A 22742-nucleotide genomic window follows, 5' to 3' on the forward strand; every position below is an offset into this window, starting at 1 on the left:
AGAAGAATTGGAGACGGTAAGCAAAGATCACTCATTCAAGGGATTTTGCTGTAATGGAGAGGATACACTAATAATTTGACACAGGTCAAGAGTGTTTTTGTAAGTTGGGAGGAAAAGCTAGCATGTGGACCTACTCTCCTCCCTTCTCCTTGCTGCTCTGTGCCCCTAAAGAATGACTCTGGTTCCAGGGGGTGCCGCCAATGGGGAGCAGGGGCAGGAGGGAGGACAGTGGTGAGAGTGAGGTCAGAGTCTTACATCCCTCGGTTTCCTCTCTGCAGGTCACTGTCGACTGGCTGCGTCCCTAGAATGAAAGCTACAGCTTCTGTCAGGTGGCCCTCTCTATGCAGTCTGTCTGTCCAGTTCCTGAAACTGCTCCCACCTCTCACGACCTCAGGCCCAGGATACCACGCTTTTCCTTGTGGTTTCCCTAAATCCTGCCCACATATTTATAAACAGACCCTATAATAAGCCTCCTCGATTACCAATTTGGGGTCACCCTGTGTCCTATGGGGTCCTGCCTGGACCACACGCCTTCTGTCCTTTCATGGACTTTGCATCATTGGTCCTGCATCCTTCTCCTTTCACTGGGTCCTTTCTGCCATCCTGAAAACACACCTTGTATCTACTATAAAAGAAAAAATCCCTCCCTTTGCCCCGCACACTTCTTCAGCCCCCACCCCATTTCTCTATTCCCTTCTACAGACAAACTTCTCAAGAGTTGTCTCCACTTGACCACACTTCCTCCCACACACTCTTCAGTCTTTTGTCACGAGTTCAGTGAAACTGCTCTTGGTAGGGTCACCACCAAAGCCATGGGACCCAATCCAGGGGCGCTTTGCTATCCTTGGTGTACTCAGCCTCTCAGACCCCTTATGGGAGCCCATGACACAGGCTCCTCCTACCTCACTGGCCACTCCATGTCAGTCGGTTTTGCCTGTCCCTCTGCCCCTACGCCTCTCTGAATGTGAGGGAACCTCAGGGCAGGCATGGAGTTTTAAAGTGTCCACAGATTGATTCTCCTCCCCAGGACTACGGGCCGTATTTCAGGACTTGTACTAAGGAAGGGAGTGTGGCAGAAGTGACAGTGACTCCCAATGGTAGGTCACGAAGGAACTGTGGCTTCCGCTGCTTCTCCCTCCCACGGGCCACTTGTTCAGGAGAAAGCCAGCTGCCGTGCTGCAAAGAAACCCAAGCAGCCCCATTGAGATGCCCACGTGGTGAGGAGCCGAGGCCTTCTGCCAATGGTAGGACACGAAGGAACTGTGAGCAGCCCCATCGAGATGCCCACGTGGTGAGGAGCTGAGGCCTCCTGCCAATAGCCAGTGGGGAACTGAGACATCTAGTTAGGAACCCTGAGAACGAGCCATCTTGGAAGCCAATCCTCCAGCTCAAATGACCAGAGCCCCAACCAACAGCTTGACTACAGCCTGCATTACAACATCCTTAATTAGACCACCCAGCTAAGCTGCTCCAAAATTCCTGCCCCGTGTGTGATATAAGAAGTGCTTTCTGCTTAAGCTACTAAGTCCAGAAGCAATTTGTTATGCAGCAGTAGATAACTAATACAGCAGTTCTTGATCCCCCTCTTTGTCTCCACTCTCTCCTAAATGAAATCATTCAATTCTGTGGCTTTAAGCACCACATATATCCTAAAGACTTATACATCTTTATCTCTAAATTCTGACTTCTCCTTTTAAAATGATACCAGAATATCCAATGGCTTATGTGATACCCCCTTGTGTGTCTAAAAGGCATCTCAAACTTACTGTGTCTCAAAGTGAACACTTGGTCCCCCTTGTCCATATCAGGACTCAGTAGCTGGCTCTACTATGGGTCTTAAGTATGACATTACAATACCTCTGCCCCACCCAGAGAGAAGTGGAGGTTTGGAGGTGCCCTGGTAGGTGACTGAGCACCAGAGACCATGTGGGCCCAGCCAGTCTGACCTTTAAAACTGATAGCCACCCCCCTGGGCCTCTGCTGCCTCCCTCAGCCTGGAGGGACACAAGGACTGCCCACACCTCTCCATCTCAAACAACCCCATTCATCTGGCTATCGGGCAGTGCGATGCTGCCTGCTCTTGGAAGACCTCAGGACAAAAACAGAAAGCGAGGGCAGGAGGCTCACAGGCTAGGACCACCTGAGGAATGTGTCTACAGCTATTCCCCAGGACCGTCAACTCTGGCCTCCATCTAGGTCACACTCCATGTCTCCCTTGATCATAACAGCAGCTAATATTGGCAGACACTTTTAATGCCATGTGCCAGGCAATGTGCTGAGCCCCTTACATGCATTTTCTCACTCATCCTCACAACACCCCTGTGAAGTAGGTGCTCATTTAACACCCTTTTACAGAACAGAAGAGGAGCCAGAACTAGTGCTTAAGAATGACTCAAGGAGGCAGTGTTTGAATCCAGCCTCCACCACTTCTATCTGTGTAACCTTGGGAGATTATTGAACCTCTCTGTGCCTTAATTTTTTCATCTGTTAAATGGGGTTACTCATATTACATACCTCCTAGAGTTATTATGGGATTAAATAAGTTGAAATATGTGAAACACTTAAAACAGTGCCTGGCACACAGTAAGTGTTGTTAAATACATAAATCATTATGGGCTGAATTGTGTCCCTCCAGAATTCATATGTTGAAGTTTTAACCCCCCAGGGTCTCAGACAGTGACTGTATTTGGAGAAAGAGTCTATAAAGAAGTAAGTTTGCCCTGGCTGGGTAGCTCAATTGGTTAGAGCGTCATCCCGATATGCCAAGGTTGTGAGTTCAAACCCGGGTCAGGGCACATACAAGTATCAACCAGTGAATGCGTAAGTAAGTGGAACAACAAATTGAGATTTCTCTCTTTCTTTCTCTCTCTCCCCTCTTCCTCTCTCTCCCTCAAATCAATAAATAAAAACAAAATAAAGAAGTAAATTAAAATGAGGCTGTTAGGGTGGGTCCTAGTCCAATCTGGCTGGGGTCCTCATAAGAGGAGGACATTTTGCTGTGCAGACACCAGGGGCACAGAGGAAAGACCATGTGAAGACACAGCAAGATGCAGCCATCCGTAAGCCCAGGAGAGAGGCCTCAAAAGAAACCGAACCCCAGAAGAAACCAACACCTTGATCTTAGACTTCTAGCTCCAGTTCGTGAGAAAATAAGTAGGTCTGTTGTTTAAGCCATCCAGTCTGTGGTATTTTGTGATGGCAGTCCTAGCGAATTAATGGATAAATATATGAAATACACCTGAGAATTAAGGTCACCCAGTGAGAATGGCAGAGCTGGGGCTTTGCCCCTAAGCACTCTTCTGTACTGGCTCCCTCAGCACCCTCTCTGACAGAACTGAAAAAGTTCCTCCTGGAGGGATGTATTATTTTCCTCTCTTAGCCATACCATACTTTTTTCTAGAGGGGATTTAAGGCAGCTGGCTTCATTACACACGACAATGTCCCTGTTGAGGACTTTAGGGACCTGTGTGTGCTTTGTGCTCAAGGCCTCAGTTGTGAGATGCTGGAAGAACACTGGACCCATTAAGAAGGAACCTGTGCTTGCCCTAACTATGCTGTTTAAAAGCTGTGTGCAAGTCACCCTGAACAAGTCACTTCATTTCTCTGAGCATTAGTTTTCTCATCTGGAGAATGTACACGTCTTTAGCTGTCATATGTTCTTAAACTACTATGCTCCTGGCACTTTACTGTGTGCTTTTAGGTTTCACAAGAGTCCAGCTAGGTGGGGTTAACGTAAGTTGCATTTTTATCATCCCATTTTACAGATGAGGAGACTGAGGCTCCAATAGGGAAAATAACCTGTCCAAGTCACACAGTACAGGCAGCAAAGCTGGAACTCTAACTCAAACCTGTCCGACTCTCAACTTATCTTCTAGGTCACTGTGCTCCTAGTAGAAGTGTGTGTGTGTGTGTGTGTGTGTGTGTGTGTGTGTAGCTATAATTGTAGCAGCACCTATTGCACAGGCTCCATAAATTGCATAGTTGAATAGAGAAGACTAAGTCTGTCTAAAAGAAAGCAACGGGAAGGTCCAGAATAAAATCTGAAGAAGAGATGTGGCAAAGAGATGTTATGTAAGAGGAAAAAGGAGAGGGTGGATAGGGTCCTCCAGGCTGGAAGTACTGCGGGAGCAAAGGTATGGAGGTGGGAATGAAGCTGGTCTGCTCAGGATCCAGAGAAGAGAGCCACTTGAGAACAGAAAGAGTCAAGGTCAGAGAGTCTGGGCAAGCCTGGATGTCTGGCTGCAGCACAAAGAAGCCATAATATTCATATCTGATCAGGGGAAAAATCACCATCACTATCACCATCACCATCATATCTTCACCAACCTTTATTAAATACCTACTGTGTGCTAAGTGATCTAAGCACTCTACATGTATTATTTTATATAATTTCTCATCATCTCTCTTAGGTAGGTCTTATTATTATCCTCAGTTTACATGTGGAAACTGAGATCCAGGGAGGTGAAGTACCTGAACCATGGTCACTCAACAGTAAGTAGCCAAGCTAAGACTTAAACCTAGGTCTGCCTGACTCCATGACCCATGATCCTAGCCCTGGGAGGGGGTCCTCTGAGATCTTTGGGGAAAAAAAAGCTGGTCTGGTCAAGGTCAGGGTGGGGAAGAGTGGATGGGCAGCAGCACCCACCTTACCCAGGGCTGGTACCCACCCTCATTCTCAAGTTTCCTCTTCTCCAGCTCGGCTTCTATCTGGTCCAGCACCATGGCCAGCTCCCCAAGGATCTTCTTCAGGTAACTCACATCATCATGCTCCAGGATCTTGGCCTAGGAGCAGGGTAGGCAGGAGCCAGAGAAGCTGAGTTGGCCTCAATAGAGCTGGGATGACCAGCTCTGCAAATCCAATCTCCAAATATCCCCTCAAGAGTATAGGATGCCCACTGTTATCATAGCACCCTCAGCTGGAGCTCACAATATTCCTGTAAGCTTGGCTGTCCTGCCCAGATCCCTTTCATGGGCTGGTACTCTCATACACCAGCTGCTATGAAGGTTGGTTGATAGTGGCTCATAGCTGACCCTTCTCCAGAGAATTGCTCTTGGCCAATGAGGAGGTGCCCAGAAATACTTGGAAGGTTATCCCACACCCTCTCAACCCTTCAACCCCCCGCCAGGCAATCTGTAGCCAATGGCTGATTGATATAAGGGTATAAAAGGCTGGCCCCTGGCCTCAAGGGGGATGGACCTTGTGGTGCCATTTGTGCTCCAGAGCTCCCTGTGGAAATAGATGAACTTGGTCCTTTCCTCTTTCCATCCCTCCCATCCTTCTGGGTTCTCCTCAGAACACTCCCTCAGTACCCAAGAACCTCTGTCCAGTGCAGGCTCTGCTATTAAGAACACACCCAACACATGAGGAAACCGAGGCTCCAGGAGGGAGTGGCTTGCCCAAGGTCAAATAGCCAGTAAATGACAGAGGAGACAGGACTGGAAAAGCAAACAACGGATTTCCCATTTCATGTCACCAACGATCCTCCACCTAGGACCAGCTTCTCCCAGTTGTCCTTTTCCATGGAAAAGATGGTGGGAAAGAGGAATGAGCAGGGCCGGAGGCACTCACCATGAGCTTCTTCTGTTTAGAAAGATAGGGCTCGGAGAGCTGGGGCTCCTCTTCATGGTCCAATTTCATGAGGTCCGTGGTGGCGTTGGCTAAATGTCCTGGGAAAGAACAGGAAAGGTCCTGTCCTTCTGCTACTCAGTGTACCCCATCCCTTCCCCCACAGACTTGGAATAGGTCCCATGCACACATTGGTCTGGGAAGTAACAATATCAACAGCCAACACTTGGTAGGCACAACGGGCTGCAACATAGGGATGGGTGAGATGCCAACCTGCCGGAGGCTCAGGATAGTGGGAGAGACAGACATCTAAAGAAACCCCTATAAAACAGCATGGTCAATCTGTAATGAAGAGTGGACAGAATGCTGTGGGACCCACAGAGCCGCCTGCCTGGGGGACAGGCGTCAAGAAACCTCACTGAGGAGGCCACTCTATTCTTGGGGATGATCAGGAGTTTGTCAGGCATGAATATAATGCTAAACTTGGAAAAACTCCTACTTTAGTGTGTCCCCCAAACCCTTTCGGTAGTGAGGAAACAGGTTCTGAGGGGCTAAATAATGTTCCACACACACGAATAACAAGCATGTTTTGAACATGGGTCTGCCTGATTCTTGGTCTAGTGTTTATTCATTGAACCCCCACAAGGAAAAACTTGTTTATTTCAAGAAAAACTGTAAGAGACTTTTGGTGTCTTGAAACTTCCACCTATGGTGAGGCAACCTCCCCGAAGATTTAGGGACTCGATGACCCAACTTTCCTTGGAAAACTGACCTTGATGCCAAAAAGGCAAGGGTGAAAGAAAGTAGGTCAATGATGGGAATTCAAGCCAGCATCTTGAGAATTATCCTTAATGGGAGAAAGGTAGTGTCCTATAATCTAACTTTGAAAATTTTTAACTTTGAAAGTGTTAACTATGAATTATGGGTTTTACAAGAGGAGGTGGAAATATTAAGTGGGATAAGATCTTGGGTTCTGTTCCCTTATTGGGGCAGGATTCTCTGGAATTCTTGGTTAATAAGTCTTGGACATGGTTGATCAAGCACGAGATGGCACCTCAATCCTGCTCTGCCCCCTCCCCTGGGCCCCAACTCAATTTGGACATCCTGGCCCAACCAATCTCATCATCTTCCCTGCATTCTCCCCAGACTGCAGCATCCCCACACACACTAAGCAAAGCCAGATGCCTAAGGATTGTCCTCAATCCCTCCATCTCCCTCCTCCCCACACCAAATCAGCCTAGGTCCTATTGATTCTTCACCTTAATATTTTTCATACTTACCTTCTCCCTTTCAACCTTTTCACTATCCCTGTTCATCTTTTGCTTGGATGATTATGATTTACCCCTGTCACCTGCACTTTCTCCACTCTAAGCCCTTTCCCACTCTGGCAGAGACATCTTCCTCAAAACACATTTGATCATGCCACTCCCTACTTAAAACCCGTCCCAGGCTCCTCACTGCCCTCAGATAATGTCCAAGCTCCTCAACTGGTCTTAAAAGACCCAGCAGGATCCACTTCTTCTCCCCACATTGACTCCATCTTTCACTGAGCTCCCCCAACTGTCCCTATCTCCAGACAGTAATATTTTAGCCACTCTACTAGTAAATACTTAACATTTCCTGAATGTGCTTGACCATTTCAAACCTCCAGGCCATTGCTCACATTCTTCTTCCTCCCAGAATAGTCTTCTGTATTCCTGAAAATCCCCTTCCAGATACAGCATAAGAACACCTCTTCCATGAAGCCTTTCCTGATCTTCTAGGAAAACTGATCACTCAGTGCCTTAGCCATCCAGTGTACATGGTGCAGGTTTCTGCCAGAGAATGCAGACACACTACTCAGAGCTGCCACGCACAATTCCATTCACGCTGTCGTCTATGAGAAAAGTGCCCCCTGGATTGTGCAGTGTACAACCTGTTCTGCTGCACATGGAGATTTGATGCTCATGTACTTATCTCTGGATGTTTGTGTCTCCCACTAGAATCTGAGCTTCTGGAAAGACGTGGCTATGTCAGATTTATCTCTGTTCTCTTAAAACCCAGTACAGACCTGGCACAGAAAGTGCTCAGTGAATGTTGAATGAATAAAGGAATGAATGAATGAATGAATGAAATGTTTAAGTAAACAGATACAAAAGTTGTTAAATTTCTGACTTCTGAGATTTCTCCATTCACTACCCTATCTCCTGGCCTGATAAAAACCCAATAAACACATTCCCAGATCTTTCCACTTTGGGGCTATATTAAGCCTCATTGATGTTTTATGAATTTGAAGGTCAAGTACAGCATCTTCTCTCTTGCTAGTCACTGGGGTTGCCCTATGGCTCTCTTCAGACACCAGGGAAACAGACCAGGCCAAGGGAAGACCTTGGACTTTTGTATCCTGTGAGGTCTCTCCACCCCTCTCCAGCTGGGCTGGAGCCCTGGGATCCTTTCAGCCTCTTCAAAGGAGGAAGCAGGCTTGGCCTGCTCTGGACCCCCCACTGCCTTCCAGGTACCTCCAAATGGCCCAGAGTAGGAAGGGGGAGCATCTCCAGCCTCCAGAAACACTTAGGGACTACCTCTGTCTAGTCCAGGCCACTATCATTGCTCACCTAGCTGACAGGACCTCCTGACTGCTCTGCCCATTCTCAGTTGGGTGATCTTCGTAAAATGCAGATCCAATCATGTCACTTCCCACCACTGTTTCTCCACTCACTGCTCTTTGGATAAAATTCCAGTTCTGCCAGACCTGCTCCCCAGACTCACACTATCACCCTTGGGCTATACTGCAACCACATTGAATTTCCTTCGGTCCCCAGAACACACCATGCCCTCTCCTACCCTTGAATCTGAAAGGACCCTCCTTCTCCTTCCCCTTTTAACTTATCCCTGGATGTGGGTCATCCCTGGACATTGCTGCATTTCAGAATCCTCCATGACCCCAGGGGTTGGGATGGGCATCTTCTATGTTCCCACAGCCTCCTTATCAAACAGTTTGGTTCTGAACAGATTATGCATACATATTTGTTTAAAAATTCTAACAACATTAAAGAATGTTGTGTGAAGAGTAAATCTCTCATTCTGTAGTCCCTTATTTCCACTCCCCCAAAGCAAGCACTACTGGCAGCTTCTCATGCATCCTTCCAGAAATACTCCTTGCTTTGCAAGCACTTGTGCATCTAATTTAACCTCTTTCTAAATATGCTAAATAGCACACTGATGTTTTTTTCCCCTTCACTTTTTTTTTTTTTGGTAATATATTTTGTTGATTTTTTACAGAGAGGAAGGGAGAGAGATAGAGAGCTAGAAACATCGATGAGAGAGAAACATCGATCAGCTGCCTCCCGCACATCTCCTACTGGGGATGTGCCCGCAACCCAGGTACATGCCCTTGACCGGAATCGAACCTGGGACCCTTCAGTCTGCAGGCCGAATTTCCATCCACTGAGCCAAACCGGTTTCGGCTCCCCTTCACTTATTTTCCCTACTCTCTAATACATCTTAGCATTCTATATGCTTCTTTATTTTTTTAAACAGCTGCACAGTATTCTATTGTGTGAGAGGTCTAGAATTTATTTACCCAGTTCCCAACTCATGGACAACTGGGTTACTTCCATCCTCTTGCGAGCACTTCCTGTGCTGCAATGAATATCCATGTACATACTTCTTGGCGCACACACCCAAATGTAACTGCAGGATAATCTCCAAGATCTGGTCCTTTCTATGTTTGATATAAAGGGTTAGACTGTCCTGGAGAAGTTGTTCAAATTTACTTATCCCACACTAAGGAGTCCAGGAAGGGTATAATTACCTGGTCATTTGTCTTCCTGCTTCCATGGAACTGTGACCCTGGGATGATAGACGCTATGTCTGTCCTCATCTGTCCCAAGCCCCCGGCCCAGGGTTTGGGTAATAAAAAAACCTCATAAATATTTTTGATTGAATGGGGATGGGACAATATAGATAAATCCTGAATCTTGTTCAAAGATGAGCTTGGGTTCCACAATCTTCCCCCTTCCCATCTTTAAACATTAAACTTATTCCTTTCAGAGGGGGTGACCATTTACCGGGCACCTATCATCTACTTCGAATTATCATGCTTTGTCTGTCTGTAGGACCCCATGGTTTCTGCAAAGAGCCTGGACAAAAGTCTGTAAACACTTGTTGATGGGTACTCTGATTTAATCTAACCCCCATTTACTGGATGCTGGAAACAAAAGGATGAACTAGGCCATGGGCACGTCCAGGCTACCAGCACATGGGTGATGCTTGAATTAGAAATCAGAAACCCTATAGGGGGCCTTGCCATATCTGGGCAGCCTTCCTTGGTGGTGCCAACACTGATGTCACTCAATGCTGGGCCACCAACCATAGCCCTGACCTCCCTGGGCCCCAACCCTAGGTGTCTGGGGCTGGGACTCCTGTGGGGAGGTGCCCAATTCCCATGAACAAGACAGGATTCTAGGGAGATAAACAGCCTTGTAGCCTCTGTATGGGATGGCAGGACAAGAGTAGGGGCAGGAGATGTGAGAGGCAGAGACTGCAAGAAAGGGAGAGACACTCAGTGTAATGCAGGGCGAATGAGATGGAAGGCCAGAGAGATGTAGAGAAAACGAATGAGAGAGAGAGACCCAGAGAGATTAACTGAGACAGAAAGGGACAGAGAGAGGAGAGAAGGAGGGAAAAGGAGAGTAAGATACGCCAGTGAGAGCAAGAGGAGAAGGGCTCCCATTGAAAGGGAGCAGGCGGGCAAGGAAGGGGGTGAGCAAGGGGCTGGTGCACCTGCCCCGGCACTCACTGCGGATCTCAGCCGTGGCGTACTTGGGGATCATGGAGTCGGTGGTGAGCTCGGGGTGCAGGATGCAGCCGTGTGTGTAGGCATCCATGGGCAGTGAGTCCAGCAGCTCGCGGTACTGCAGCACCCGTGCGTGCTGTGGGCTGCCCGCCTCGGGCATCAGGGCTACCACGTGCTCTGCGAGACACAGCCGGGGCTGGACCAGCGGCATGAGGCCTGATTCGGCCACCTGCCCCTGATTCAGAGAGGCCAACCTCTGGCACCCCAACTTCCAACCCCAGCATCCTGGAAATCCAAAATGTTGTGGCCCAGAGGTCCCCGGCCCACACCCTTTCCCGGACTCCTTGAGATACAGTCCTCATCCAGTTGACAGGGGATCCCAGTGGTCCGGCCCACCACCCCTCCTCGCTGGAGACCTCCAAGCTGTCCTCTGAGGGGCAGGCGGGAGCCTGGGCTCCTTCCTGCCAGCCTTCAACAGAAGCTGGAAACTTGGACGTTTAAAATGCAACTCTCTTTGATTTTTATTGTTAATGCTCGAGGATATTTTTCCATTGACTTTTAGAGAGAGTAGAAGAGAGAGGGAAAGCACATCGATTAGAACTCCTTGATTTTTAAATGTTGGCAACTAATTCATATTCTTTTTAAACTGTGCATGTCTGGTCCCTGATCCCCTCTCAGCTGCTGTTTGCAGCTTCCACTGTGGGCTGTGAGCTCCCAAACCGAAGCAAGGCCAGAGGGAGGGAGGGAGGGAAGGGGACATAGGATTGTATGGGGTTCTGGAGTGTCAGCCCTATTCTTGTCTGCAAGGTTCTGGGATATCTGGGCCCATGTCTGTGGGCTTCCTGGAGTCCACGGCCCTGACTATGCTTATAGGTTTCAGGGGGCTGGGCCTGCTGGTGCCCTGGCATCCTTGGAAGATCTCTACCCTGACTGTGGGGACTGTTCATGCCCGAGGGGATCCCAAGGGTCTGTGGCCATGCTTGTGATTCTAGAATTTTTGAGGAAGGAAGCTATAGCCCCAGAGCTTCAAGGGGGAGGGTGTCTGGACCATGCCCTTTCTCTGTAGTAGTACCAGAGTGGGGGCGTTGTGGAGATCTGTGGCTATGCAGTTCCTAGGGGTATCTGAGCCCGTGATTCATCTTGAGGGAGACTGAGCCTTGCCCATGGCTCCAGTGGGTTTCCGAAGGCTTTCCAAGGCTCTGGGGCCCCATCTGAACCTGCAGGGCCTCTGGTGGGGGCGGCAGCCATACCTCCTGTGAAGGTGCGCTCCACATAGTCGATGATCTGGTCGTAGTCACTGATGATGTTGTCGCGATGGATGATGACGGGCACCTCCTCACCCAGGTTGAGCCGCATGAACCAGGGCTCCTTATGCTCACTCTGAGGCAGGCTCACATCCCGCTCCTCACAGGCCAGGCCCTTCTCTGCAATCACCAGCCGCACCTGCAGGGGCCAGGGTCAGAGCGGGGAAGGCAGGTGGACACACAGGGAAACTCTGCCCAGGTGGGATTGGGCATGTGGGGAGGGAGGTCAGAGGTCACACACAGGAGGGGACACTGTTTCTTCCAGGCCATTCTTGGGCCCCTGGGTAGGGGGGCTATCTCCCAGGGGCCTAGGGCCTGGTGGTTATGGGGCTGGGTTTCACAGCTGGGCATACCTGGGGATAAAATTCCTGGCTCTGCTATGTTTGAGCAGATTCCTTAAACTTTCTGAGCTTCAGTCTCCCTATTTGTGAAATGGAAGTATTAATAGTACCAATCCAGTGTCTGGTGTATAGATGGCACTCAATTCCCAATTATCATTATCATGATTGGACTCTCAGCCTGGTCTCCAGGGGAGGAGTCGGTCAGGAAATTTGCAGAAATTCTTATCGTCAGCAGCTAAATTTTTCAAATTATTTGAGGGGAAATAATGAGGAAAAAAAGAACTTGCCAACATCTACCGAGCCCTTTACTGTCCCCAAATACCTTCCCATCTGGTTGCTGGATGCTCACAGTAGCCTCCCAGAAGAGGGCAGAGCAGGGACTATCTCCTTATTTTTACTGATAAGAAAACTAAAGGCCAGAGAGAGTAAGTAACTTACCCAAAGTCACACAGCAATTTAGTGGCAGACCTAAACCTGCGAGCAATGGTTCTTGACCCTCCAGACCAGCGCTCTCTGCCCTGGGGGCTCCTTCCAGGGAATCCTGGATCTGCACCCTCCTTAGCTTTCCTCCTATGTCTCCAGAGGGTCCCAGACAAACATTTGAGCTGGTAGAAGCTAATGGAGAGCCTTGAAGTAGGGGCATGTCCTAACCCAGCCCAAAATTTCTGAGCTGGAAAACAGCAATCACCTCCTCCAAATGTCCCCTTCCTGTTGACTGAGACTCAGAAAGAAGGCTGGACTTACCCAAGGGCCCCCCCCCACCCCCGCAAAAAGATGGCAAGTGCCTCCACCCCTCCTGAGCATCAGTGTCCCACAGCCAATAGGAAGCTCTGGGAACTGGGCATCCCCAGCCTCCCTCCCTGATGTCCGGAGTTAAAGACCCAGAAGACACAGCATGGGGTCATGTTCAGAAGGTTGGGCTGGGTGCCACACTGTGTCAATTCAAATCCCTATAGCACTTACTTGCTGAACTTGGCTTTACAAATAGCTTTACATCTGTGTGCCTCAGTTTCCTCACCTGACCAATGGGAGTCCCAATGGCAATTCCCTCAGAGGACTGTTGTGAGAATTAGATAATTAGTTCCTGTGGAACAGTGCCTGGCATACAGTAGAGGTAATGTATCTTAGCTACTTGCATTGGACTAGGTTTTGAAGGCAGACAGACATGGACTTAAAACCTGGTTCTGTTGTTTATTTGCTGTGTGACTTTGGGCAAGTCACTGTACCCCTCTGATCAGTTTCTGTGAAATGAGGAATTTAATCCACTTCCAGGCTGGCTCAAGGTGGAGATGTGGGTAAAGTCCCAGACAGGAGGTTAATACATGGTTTTTAACATCGCTGATGTCACACACATATACACACATATGCACACGCGCGTGCGCACACACACACACACACACACACCACAACCCCTGGTTGATGTCTTAGAGTGCTTCATGCCCCATGCTCACAGCTAACATGAACACCCCTTTCTGTTTAGTGGACTGTGGGGAGGGAGAGGTAATTGGCACCGAAACTCACAACACTCACTCACAAATTCATTTGCTGCCTTAGCCAGAGCAGGTCCTGCAGATGGCACTGGGAGGCAGGCTCTCAAATCCTCACCCTGGCTCTGCCATGTCAATGCTGTGTGACCTTAGAGCTATCACTGCCCCTTCCTGAGCCGCCTCTTTCTCATTAGTAAAACGAGGGGCTGCAGCCCTGCAGGGAGCTGACACTACATTCAGACCACGCAGGAGACAGGCCGTGGGAGGGAACTGCTGGGTCTGTCTGAGAAGGGGAGGAATCGTGGCAGAGAGTGAGCACCCGGGGGTGTATCTGTTGGGTCTGGGTGTGTTAGTGTGTGTGCCTGAGCGTGAGTAGCAACTGTGTGAATGAGCAAATGTGTGTGTGTGTCTGTGTGTGCATATGTGTGCATGAGTGTATATGGATGAGTGTACCAGTAAGTGTGAGTCTTCAAGTATTATATGAACACGTGTGCATTAGTGTGGACAGGAGTGAGTATGCATGAGTGATAATGCCTATGTATGTGTACATTTGAGCTCATGGGCAGTGACTGCCCTGGAGAAGCCCCAGAGTGGTTGAGGCTGGAGTTTGGCTGAAGCCAAACCGCCCCGTTCCCTTCTGGCCTATCCTGGCATCCTCCTGCCTCAGAGGTCAGGCTCCGCCCAGTCATCCAGCCTCAGGGCCAAGCTGGGGCCTCTGAATGGATGGAAACAGAACCCAAACCAAGCCTTTGCCCTTGGCAAGTCCAGACATTTGGCCTCTGTCCTGGCAGGGTATCTGTCCTGCCCTGGGATTCCAGTGAGGGTGCCAGGTGGGGCTGCTGCCTGGGGAGGGGACTATCTTTAGAGGTGTAACAGTCCTGCTTGGAGCTGCCTCAGGTCACATGGGCAAGCGGCCAAGGAGACTTTCTCCTTTAGCTGAGTTGAAGGCCAGAGCCCATGCGCCATCCTGCAGGGGAGGGGAGGCAGGAGGAAGCCAGGCCCAGGGGAAGGGCATGCAGTCGCCAAGGCCATCTGCCATCTCTGCCTCCTGGGGGCCGGAGCAGACTTAGGTGGTCACCACTCAGTGTGACCAGACATCAGCCATCTCTGGGCAAATTCTCTTCACTGTCATGGTCGGGCACTGTCCCCCCTCACCAAGCCCTTGTTTCTGAGGCAACTGTGATGGGTTGAATTGGTGTCTCTTCCCAGGCATTTAGTTGCTGTGTGATTTTGCAAAAGACAGAGTCTCTGAGCCTTAGTTTATTTATCTCAAATACCTTGGTTTTAAATTAATAAAATTTATATTTTAAAGCAGTTTTAGGTTGACAGAATCAAATACCTTAAAAAAAAAAAACACCTATGGCTTATAAATTCATCACTTTCCAACACTTATTTATCAAGTGCCTACTCTGTGCCAGGTCTTGTTCTAAGTATGGGAGACTCAGCAGTGAACAAGGATGTCTGTCCTCAGGAAGCTGACATTCTAGTGAGAGAATACAGATAAACAGTTAATATGACAGAATATGTTAAAAGATGGTGAGTGCAACAGAAAAAAGAAAAAATACATCAGGGTAAGAATTGGGGATGTCAGGGTACAAGGGAGACAGGTGATCATTTTAAATAGGGTAATCCATTGGGGCAGCCTCTTTGAGAAGGTGACCTTTGAGCAAAGGTTTGAGTGAAGTGAGGCAGTGATCCACACAGGGATCTGGGGAAGACTGTTCCAGGCAGAGGGACAGACAGTGCAAAGGCCCTGGGGTGGGAGCATGTCTGCAGTGTTTGAAAAGGATGTGTGGGAGGAGGCCAGTGTGGCTGGAGCAGGGTGGACGGGGAAGAGGACAGAAAGGACCATGCACAGGGGCTTATAATTGAGACTCCCAGACCCAGGGTTCTAGGAATAAACTTAGAGAGTCCTTGAACTAGGATGGAAATATTACATGTTTATTTTCAGTAATCTCAAACTGACATTTAGCTTTTTCTTCAGTTATGAGTGTAGGCGATAAAGCATGGTAGTGTTAGCATGCCTGGAATATTGTCAGCCCTAGGAGTCAGATATCTTCATAACTTCACAGTTGTGCCAGTTACACTTATCACGACTTCAGTATCACAGCTGCTATCAGTCCTGCCACTAGACTGTGTTATATAATGGGTTAATATAGAAACATGTCATTACATAACAAATTTGTTTTAAAAATATGTCAATAGCTGCACTTCAATACAATTGGTTTCCCTTCTAACCCAATGATCCTGTGTATATAATTTTATTCAGTTAAAAGCATTATTCTGAGAAAGGTCCAGGGGCTTCCCCTGACTGATGAGGGGTCCATGACCCAAGCAAAGTTAGGATCCTACAGTAGGGCCTGAGGCCATGATGAGGACTCGGGCTTTTTCCCGGAGGGACCTGGGGAGCCACTACAACAGTGGTTCTCAACCTTGGCTGCACATTAGAGTCGCCTGGGAATCTTTTTAAAATCCTGATTTCTGGATTCTAATGTGCAGCCAAGGTTGAGAACCACTGCACTACAAGCTTCTGAGCAGAAGAGTGAGATTGCAGTTTTCACCTGTGGGCCTCCTGCGGTGGGGTAAATGGTCAAGTGCAGCAATATGGACATAGCTGGGGGTCAGTGCCCGAGAGCTTGAAAGGCAAAGGTAGAGGTCATTTACTTTCCTGCTGCCACATCTGGGAGGGGGCTTCTGGGAGACCTGCTCCATCTTGGGTGTCAGGACTGGCCCACGGCAGGACCCAGACCTGGGCCTATTACTCCTGGCAGGGGCTCCCCACAAGTAAATCTAAGACAAGGGCAAACTCTGAGAGGATGAGGACAATCTTGAACCAGGCTCTCATACCATCCCTCTGTCTCCCATCCAGTTCCCACCACTGGGACCTGGCTCCCAAGGTTCCGGGTGGGAGGAGATTCTAACATCTGGAGATCAGGCTGATTCATCTCCAAACCCCCAACAACCTGCACAGAGACTGGCACACAGTAGGTGTTCACCATGCATGTATAAAACTTATGGACGAGTCCCAGTGGGACCTTGGTTAATGTGACCTCTCCTGTACCTAGTACTTTATCGACATCCTAACACCTATTAGTAACAGAGCCTGACTCCACGCCAGGCACTGCTGTCAGCACTTTTTGTGCATCATCTCATTTCACCATCAAAATAGCCCTCTGATGAAGGTACTGCCATTAGCTCCATTTTACAGATTATAAAACTGAGGCTTTGGAGAGACAAGCGACCTGTCCAAAGTCCCATAGCAAGTTCTGAGGACGATGGTAATCCCACTAGAGATTGTCTGGCCTCAGAGTCTATATACCCTAAACTGGGATCACTCCCACGGAAGACCGTGGACCTACAATAGGGCCTGAAGCCATGATGAGGACGCAGGCTTTTTCCCGGAGGGACCTGGGGAGCCACTACAAGCTTCTGAGTAGAATGGTGAGATTGCAGTTTTCACCTGTGGGCTTCATCAGCATCACCTGGCAGCTTGTTAGACATGCGGTACATTGGGTCCCACGCCAGAACTACTGAGTCAGAATCTCTGGGGTGGGACCCAGCAGTCTGTGCTTTAACCAGGGTCATGCAGTGATTCCAATGCACGACCAAGTTTGAGCAGTGCCATTCTAGAACAGTAGTCACACTGCCTCTTCAACAAACCTCTCAGCAACCCCTAGAGGGGTTGGAATTAAAGTAGCTATCATTATTACCCCATTTTCCAGTATATAAAACTGAGCCTTGACCAACACCCAAACCCAAATCTTTTGGTTCCAAGGCCCTTTTTCTTTATAGAATCCGTTTCTCCATCTGGGAAATGAGTGAATGGAACAAAAGGATCTTCCAGGGACAGGCAATGGGGCCTAAATGCTGGGCCCTGACCATGGTGCTGAATCCATGCCCCACAAACACGACAACACGACGGTTACCCTGGGTTAGGAATTACGCCCCTAGAGGCACTCCTGTCTTACAGGCGCAGTGCTGGGCCCTCACCCCCACTCCCCCGAAAGCGGGAACCCCAATAACTCAGCACCAGGCTGTATTACCAACTGCCCCCTAGGTCCCCTGAGTCTGAGAAGTGGTCGAGAGGCTATCTGTGCCTTTAAGAACAAAACACAGCTCATCTGGACTGGTCTAAGAAGATGTGTTAACTCCTTCCTTCTCAAGCAAGGGGCTGGGGATGGGTGGCTACAGACAGATCCCCCAACCCCCAGTCAGAGGAAGGCCCCAAACCGTGCAGAGGGCAGAGAAACTGAAACTTGAAGGGCCTGTAGTGTCTAGGACAGCAGCTGGGAGGCCTGGCCTGCGATGGGACTACCCGGCTGGAGGCTGGACCCCAGGAAGTGCTCCTCCTCCCTCCCGCAGCCGCCCCTCCAGCAGGCGGCCTTCCCAGCAGTGCCCATTCCCTTCCCCTTGCCTTTGTCTCTCTTCTCCATCCTCGAACAGATCTGGCCTTTCTGGGAGGGGAATAGGATGGATATTCCTAGAATAGGGGTCGGTGCTCCTGTCCTCTGGCCTGGAAACCCCAGATTCCACCCTCCGGTCTTACACCAGGTCCCCAGGCCCCTTAACCCCTCCCCCCAAGCCTCCGAGCCACCAGGCGCATCCAGTTCCTCTGCTTGCTCTGGCTATACCTTCTGGGAGCTGAAGGACTGGGTCCAGTGGTACAGTACCAGGCTCTCCTTGGGCCAATGGGCGGGGCTGGCCGCTTGGGGAGCGTCGGGGGCCTCCGCAGGCTTGGCTGCATCGCTCTCGAGCGCCGAGATGGGCCACCAGCTGCAGTTGGTGGGGGTCAGGTTGTTGGGGGTCGCCATGACAGCCGGGATCAGAGGGAGGAAGGAAGGAGGCTCCGGCAGCAGCAGCGCGTCTCTCTCTTGCTCAGCATCACATGGCCTCGTGGAGCCGGCCCCTCTCCTTCGCTCCCTCCCTCCCTCTCCGTGAATGTCATCACTCACCGGGCGGTGGGGGAGGCGCTAGGGGGATCCCGGGAGCTCCTTCCCTCCTCCTTGCCGTGGCCCGCCCCTGGCCCAAGAGAGACAAGCTACCATTGCTCTCCATCAGGCTCGCGGAAGGGTGCTTGGGGCCCGGGGGAAGGAAGCCATGCCGCCCAGGTAGCTCCTATCTGGTCAGTCCCCTGCTGATAATTCCACCATTGTAAACAAATTCTGCCTCGATCTTCTAAGAAGAAAATATTTCTTTAGGAGTACTGGTGTTATAGAGATTCGTTCTTTTTATAAATTGTCTGGAAATAGTTTGTCTCTCTTTGAAGCTGTTACTTTCTAACTTTTCTCCTGAAGGACCTCTAAGAGCAGAAGAAGAGAACAAACTATGGTTTATTGTGCATCCCGGCACTGTTCTAAAGGCTTTACAACCATCTACCCATCTAGCCCTCACAATAATCTGATTAGCCTCATTTTACAGAGGAGGAAACTGAGGTACAAAGAAGCTAAATGACCTTGCCCAAGGTCACCTAGCTAGTAAGTGGTGGAGTTGAGATTCTAACTCAGGCTATCTGGTTCCCAAGTCTTAGCCAATACGCTCTTAGCCATAAGACCATGAGAACATATTAATATAAACAGCAGCACAGCAAGCAGTTATCAACCCACATACTTTATATGCATCATCTCATTTCATCTGCACAATAATCACTTTTCCCAGATGAAGAAGGGGAAGCTCAGAGATGTCAATCATTGGCCTAAGGTCACATCTTCACCCCAGGAGACTGAGGCACAACCAGAGGAGCCCAAAGAAACAGAGGTTATCCTAAACATTCATGAGAACTTTACATAAAGTTCCTTAATATCCTCTTCTTCCCTTACTATAAATATTGTTGTAATTTATTTACCATTGAGCAAATAGATGCACCAGAAAAATAAGCTTCTAAGTTTCCAACCCCTCCCCCAAGTCATACTACCAAGGACCCCTGGCCACATCACCCACCAGGCAGAGAAGCATGGCTCTTGAGGAATCAGTGGTGTTCCTTCCGCCCATTAACAAAAGTTCTGTGGCTCATGGGTTTCTCTTTTTTCTTTGGCTGCCAAGGAAACTTGGAGCTACATTTTCTGCTAAGTCCCAGTCACCACATTAAGCCAACCTCGTTTAGAAAATTCTCTTTTTCAAAGTGTCTTGTTCAGTTTTATTGTGCAAAGAAGGATATACTGTGTCTTGAGGGAAAATTCAAATGTCTGTGAATTCAGGGGAATAAGGCTTTAGAATTTGATCAAGGTGGAAAATCTGGCCCCTGTCTGTGTCTTCCACCTGATGTATCCAGGGAGCCAGACTCAGCATCACACTCAGTGTGTGTTCATACCCTCAACAAATATTAATTGTGCACCCACCATGTACTAGGCACTTCAATGACACAAGAGATATAGTGATAAATAGACGCTGGTCTGCTCATTGTTTTTCCCTAGCAATATATTTTGGAAAGAGTTTCTTATCAGCACAGGTCTACCCCATACTTTAAAAGATCCAACACTGTATAGATGCACCATAATAAATTGAACAACTTCTACTGATGGACATATATAGCTGTTTCTAATCCTTTGTTATTAAAAACAATGCTGCAGTGAACGTCTTTATTCATATGTATTTGTGCACATATTTGAGAATAATCTGTATGATAAATTCTTAGAAATGGAATTGCTGGATCAAAGAATATGTCTTTGCCAAAGTTCCTTCAGAAGAGGCTGTCCCAATTTATACTCCCACTAACAGTCTATAAAAGTGCCCATTGCCCTACACCCTTGCCAACACAACCTATATTAAACATTTTAAAAACTCTATGGGTGAAGAATGGTATCTCACAGTTTTTATTTGCTTTTTGCCTTATTATAAAAAACATTTTCAGCCCTGGCCAGTTTTCTAAGTGGTTAGACTATAGGCCCATGGACCGAAGGGTTATGGGTTTGATTCCTGGTCAAGCGCACGTACCTTGGTTGCAGGTTCCCCAGTCCCAGCAGGGGGCTGTGCAGGAGGCAACCAATTGATGTGTCTCTCTCATGTCAATGTTTCTGTCTCTGCCCCCTTCCCCCGCTCCTTCCTCCCTTCCACTCTCTAGAAATCAATGGGAAAAATATCCTCGGGTAAGGCTAAAAAAATTTTTAAAAAATATATTTTATTGATATTTTACAGCAGCCGTGGGCAAACTACGGCCCGTGGGCCGGATCCGGCCGTTTGAAATGAATAAAACTATTGAAAAAAAAGACCGTACCCTTTTATGTAATGATGTTTACTTTGAATTTATATTAGTTCACACAAACACTCCATCCATGCTTTTGTTCCGACCCTCCGGTCCAGTTTAAGAACCCATTGTGGCCCTCGAGTCAAAAAGTTTGCCCACCCCTGTTTTACAGAGAGGAAGGGAGAGGGATAGTTAGAAACATCGATGAGAGAGAAACATCGATCAGCTGCCTCCTGCACACTCCCCACTGGGGATGTGCCCGCAACCAAGGCACATGCCCTTGACCGGAATCGAACCCGGGACCCTTGAGTCCGCAGGCCGATGCTCTATCCACTGAGCCAAACAGGTTAGGGCAAGGCTAAAATTTTTAAAAAATATTTTCAAACACATGAAACAGTAAACAAAAATAGCTCAATGAGCACCCATCATCTAGATATCATCATTCTAAAAACTTGCCAAATGTTTAATTTGGGGGAGAGGGTTTGAAGTATTTTGAAATAAAGTATAGGCATCATGATATTTCACTCACTAACAACTTCAGTATTACTTTATACTTAACACAGGTCATTTTCTTACATAAATCAACACATTTTTCACATTAAAAAAATAATAATAAGGCCCTAATACCTAGCTCATAATTAAATTTATCCAGTTATACCAGAAATGAATGTCTTCATTGCTGGTTTCAACCAAGATCCAATCAAGGACCATATGGTAAATTCTGTTGTTACACCTTACATCCTAGAATGGTCCTCACTCTTTTTAATTTTTTTCCCCATAACCTTGACTCATGAAGAGACTGGTCAGCTGTCTTGTACAATGCTTCACTTTAGGGAGCATTGGTTGGTCATTGTGGTATGTCCTTTAACTTGTCATACTATCAGCCTTGTATTTCCTATAAACTAGTACTTAGATTTAAAGGATAGATTAGACTCAGGTTAAACATTTTGGGGGCCAGAATTTAATACTTGATAGGCTGTGCTGTGTGCTTCATTTTGCCTCACTTCAGGAGGTCCATAATATCTTGTTGTTCCACTATTTTTTTTTAAATATATTTTATTGATTTTTCACAGAGAGGAAGGGAGAGAGATAGAGAGTTAGAAACATCGATGAGAGAGAAACATCGATCAGCTGCCTCCTGCACATCTCCCACTGGGGATATGCCCGCAACCCAGGTACATGCCCTTGACCGGAATCGAACCCGGGACCCTTCAGTCCGCAGGCCGACGCTCTATCCACTGAGCCAAACCGGTTTCGGCTGTTGTTCCACTATTAACGATGCCAAGTTTGATTACTGGGTTATGGTGGTGACCACATCTCTCCATGTTAAATGTTTATTTCTCCTCTCCCCATCAGAACCTTGTGGGTATCCAGTTCCTCATCAATTGATGGTCCTTGACTGAACCAATTATCAGGGATTGTAAAACGATTTTCTAATTTTGTCTTTTCATTTGCATTTATCGGTTGGCATTCTCTATTTGAATTTCATTAATTATGAATGAAGCTGACCATCCTTTTAAATGCTTAAAAGCCATTTACATTTCTTTCCCAGCAAATTGTCTGGGTTTCCGTGGGACCTGGGCAATTATAACACAGCATGATGAGTGCTGACTGGGGTGAGGACAGGGGTTGTGGCAGAGCTGGGAAGGAACATCCAGCTTGCCCTGCCTCCTCAGGTGCTGACGTGCCGTCAAGGCTTTCAGGTGCAGTGGCTCTCCGTATGGGTTTCTCTGAAGCAGATCCTGAGACAAGAATTCAAAGACAAGCAATTTGGGAGAGAAGGGAAATCCCGGGAAATGAGACAGGAAAGGCAGCCAAGGAAGGTGTGTTGTCAAGCAAGTTAGCACTGTGAGCAGCTGGAGCTTAATCACACAGGGAAATTCTGAGGCTGGTATAAAACACCTTGGCATTATCCCACCTGAGGAGGAAGAGAGCTGGGGAATTTATATACCCAGTTGTCAGTCATTGCTCTAGGAGTGCTCCCAGGAATGTTAACTCCCCAGCAGTTCAGGCTTGTCCTGCAGTTGGCAGAATGGGTTCCAGTGACCACAAAAAGCCCCCTGGCAATAAATACGGGTGCTAGCAGC

General features: G+C 48.2%; 1 protein-coding gene across 6 annotated transcripts in view; it reads right to left on the reverse strand.

The window, feature by feature from the left end:
• Positions 1–22742, reverse strand: part of GDAP1L1 (ganglioside induced differentiation associated protein 1 like 1) — a 38384-nt gene that overhangs the window by 1946 nt on the left and 13696 nt on the right. For 2 of the 6 annotated variants that reach the window (XR_013996282.1, XM_081096667.1), the window contains exons 1-5: positions 18107–18403; positions 11594–11786; positions 10347–10520; positions 5570–5667; positions 4668–4782 (exon numbers count right to left, since the gene is read on the reverse strand). Coding sequence is in view for 4 of the 6 variants with exons in the window: in XM_081096667.1 (XP_080952793.1) it covers positions 4668–4782; positions 5570–5667; positions 10347–10520; positions 11594–11786; positions 18107–18286 (760 nt within the window). In the remaining 2 variants the exon portion in view is untranslated. Of the gene's footprint in view, positions 1–4667; positions 4783–5569; positions 5668–10346; positions 10521–11593; positions 11787–18106; positions 18404–22742 lie in introns of those variants that run through there. The other 4 variants (XR_013996283.1, XM_081096668.1, XM_081096669.1 and 1 more) reach the window with 4 other exon arrangements.

This window comes from Myotis nattereri (assembly GCF_964212035.1).
Source record: "Myotis nattereri genome assembly, chromosome: 8".
Taxonomy (NCBI): domain Eukaryota; kingdom Metazoa; phylum Chordata; class Mammalia; order Chiroptera; family Vespertilionidae; genus Myotis; species Myotis nattereri.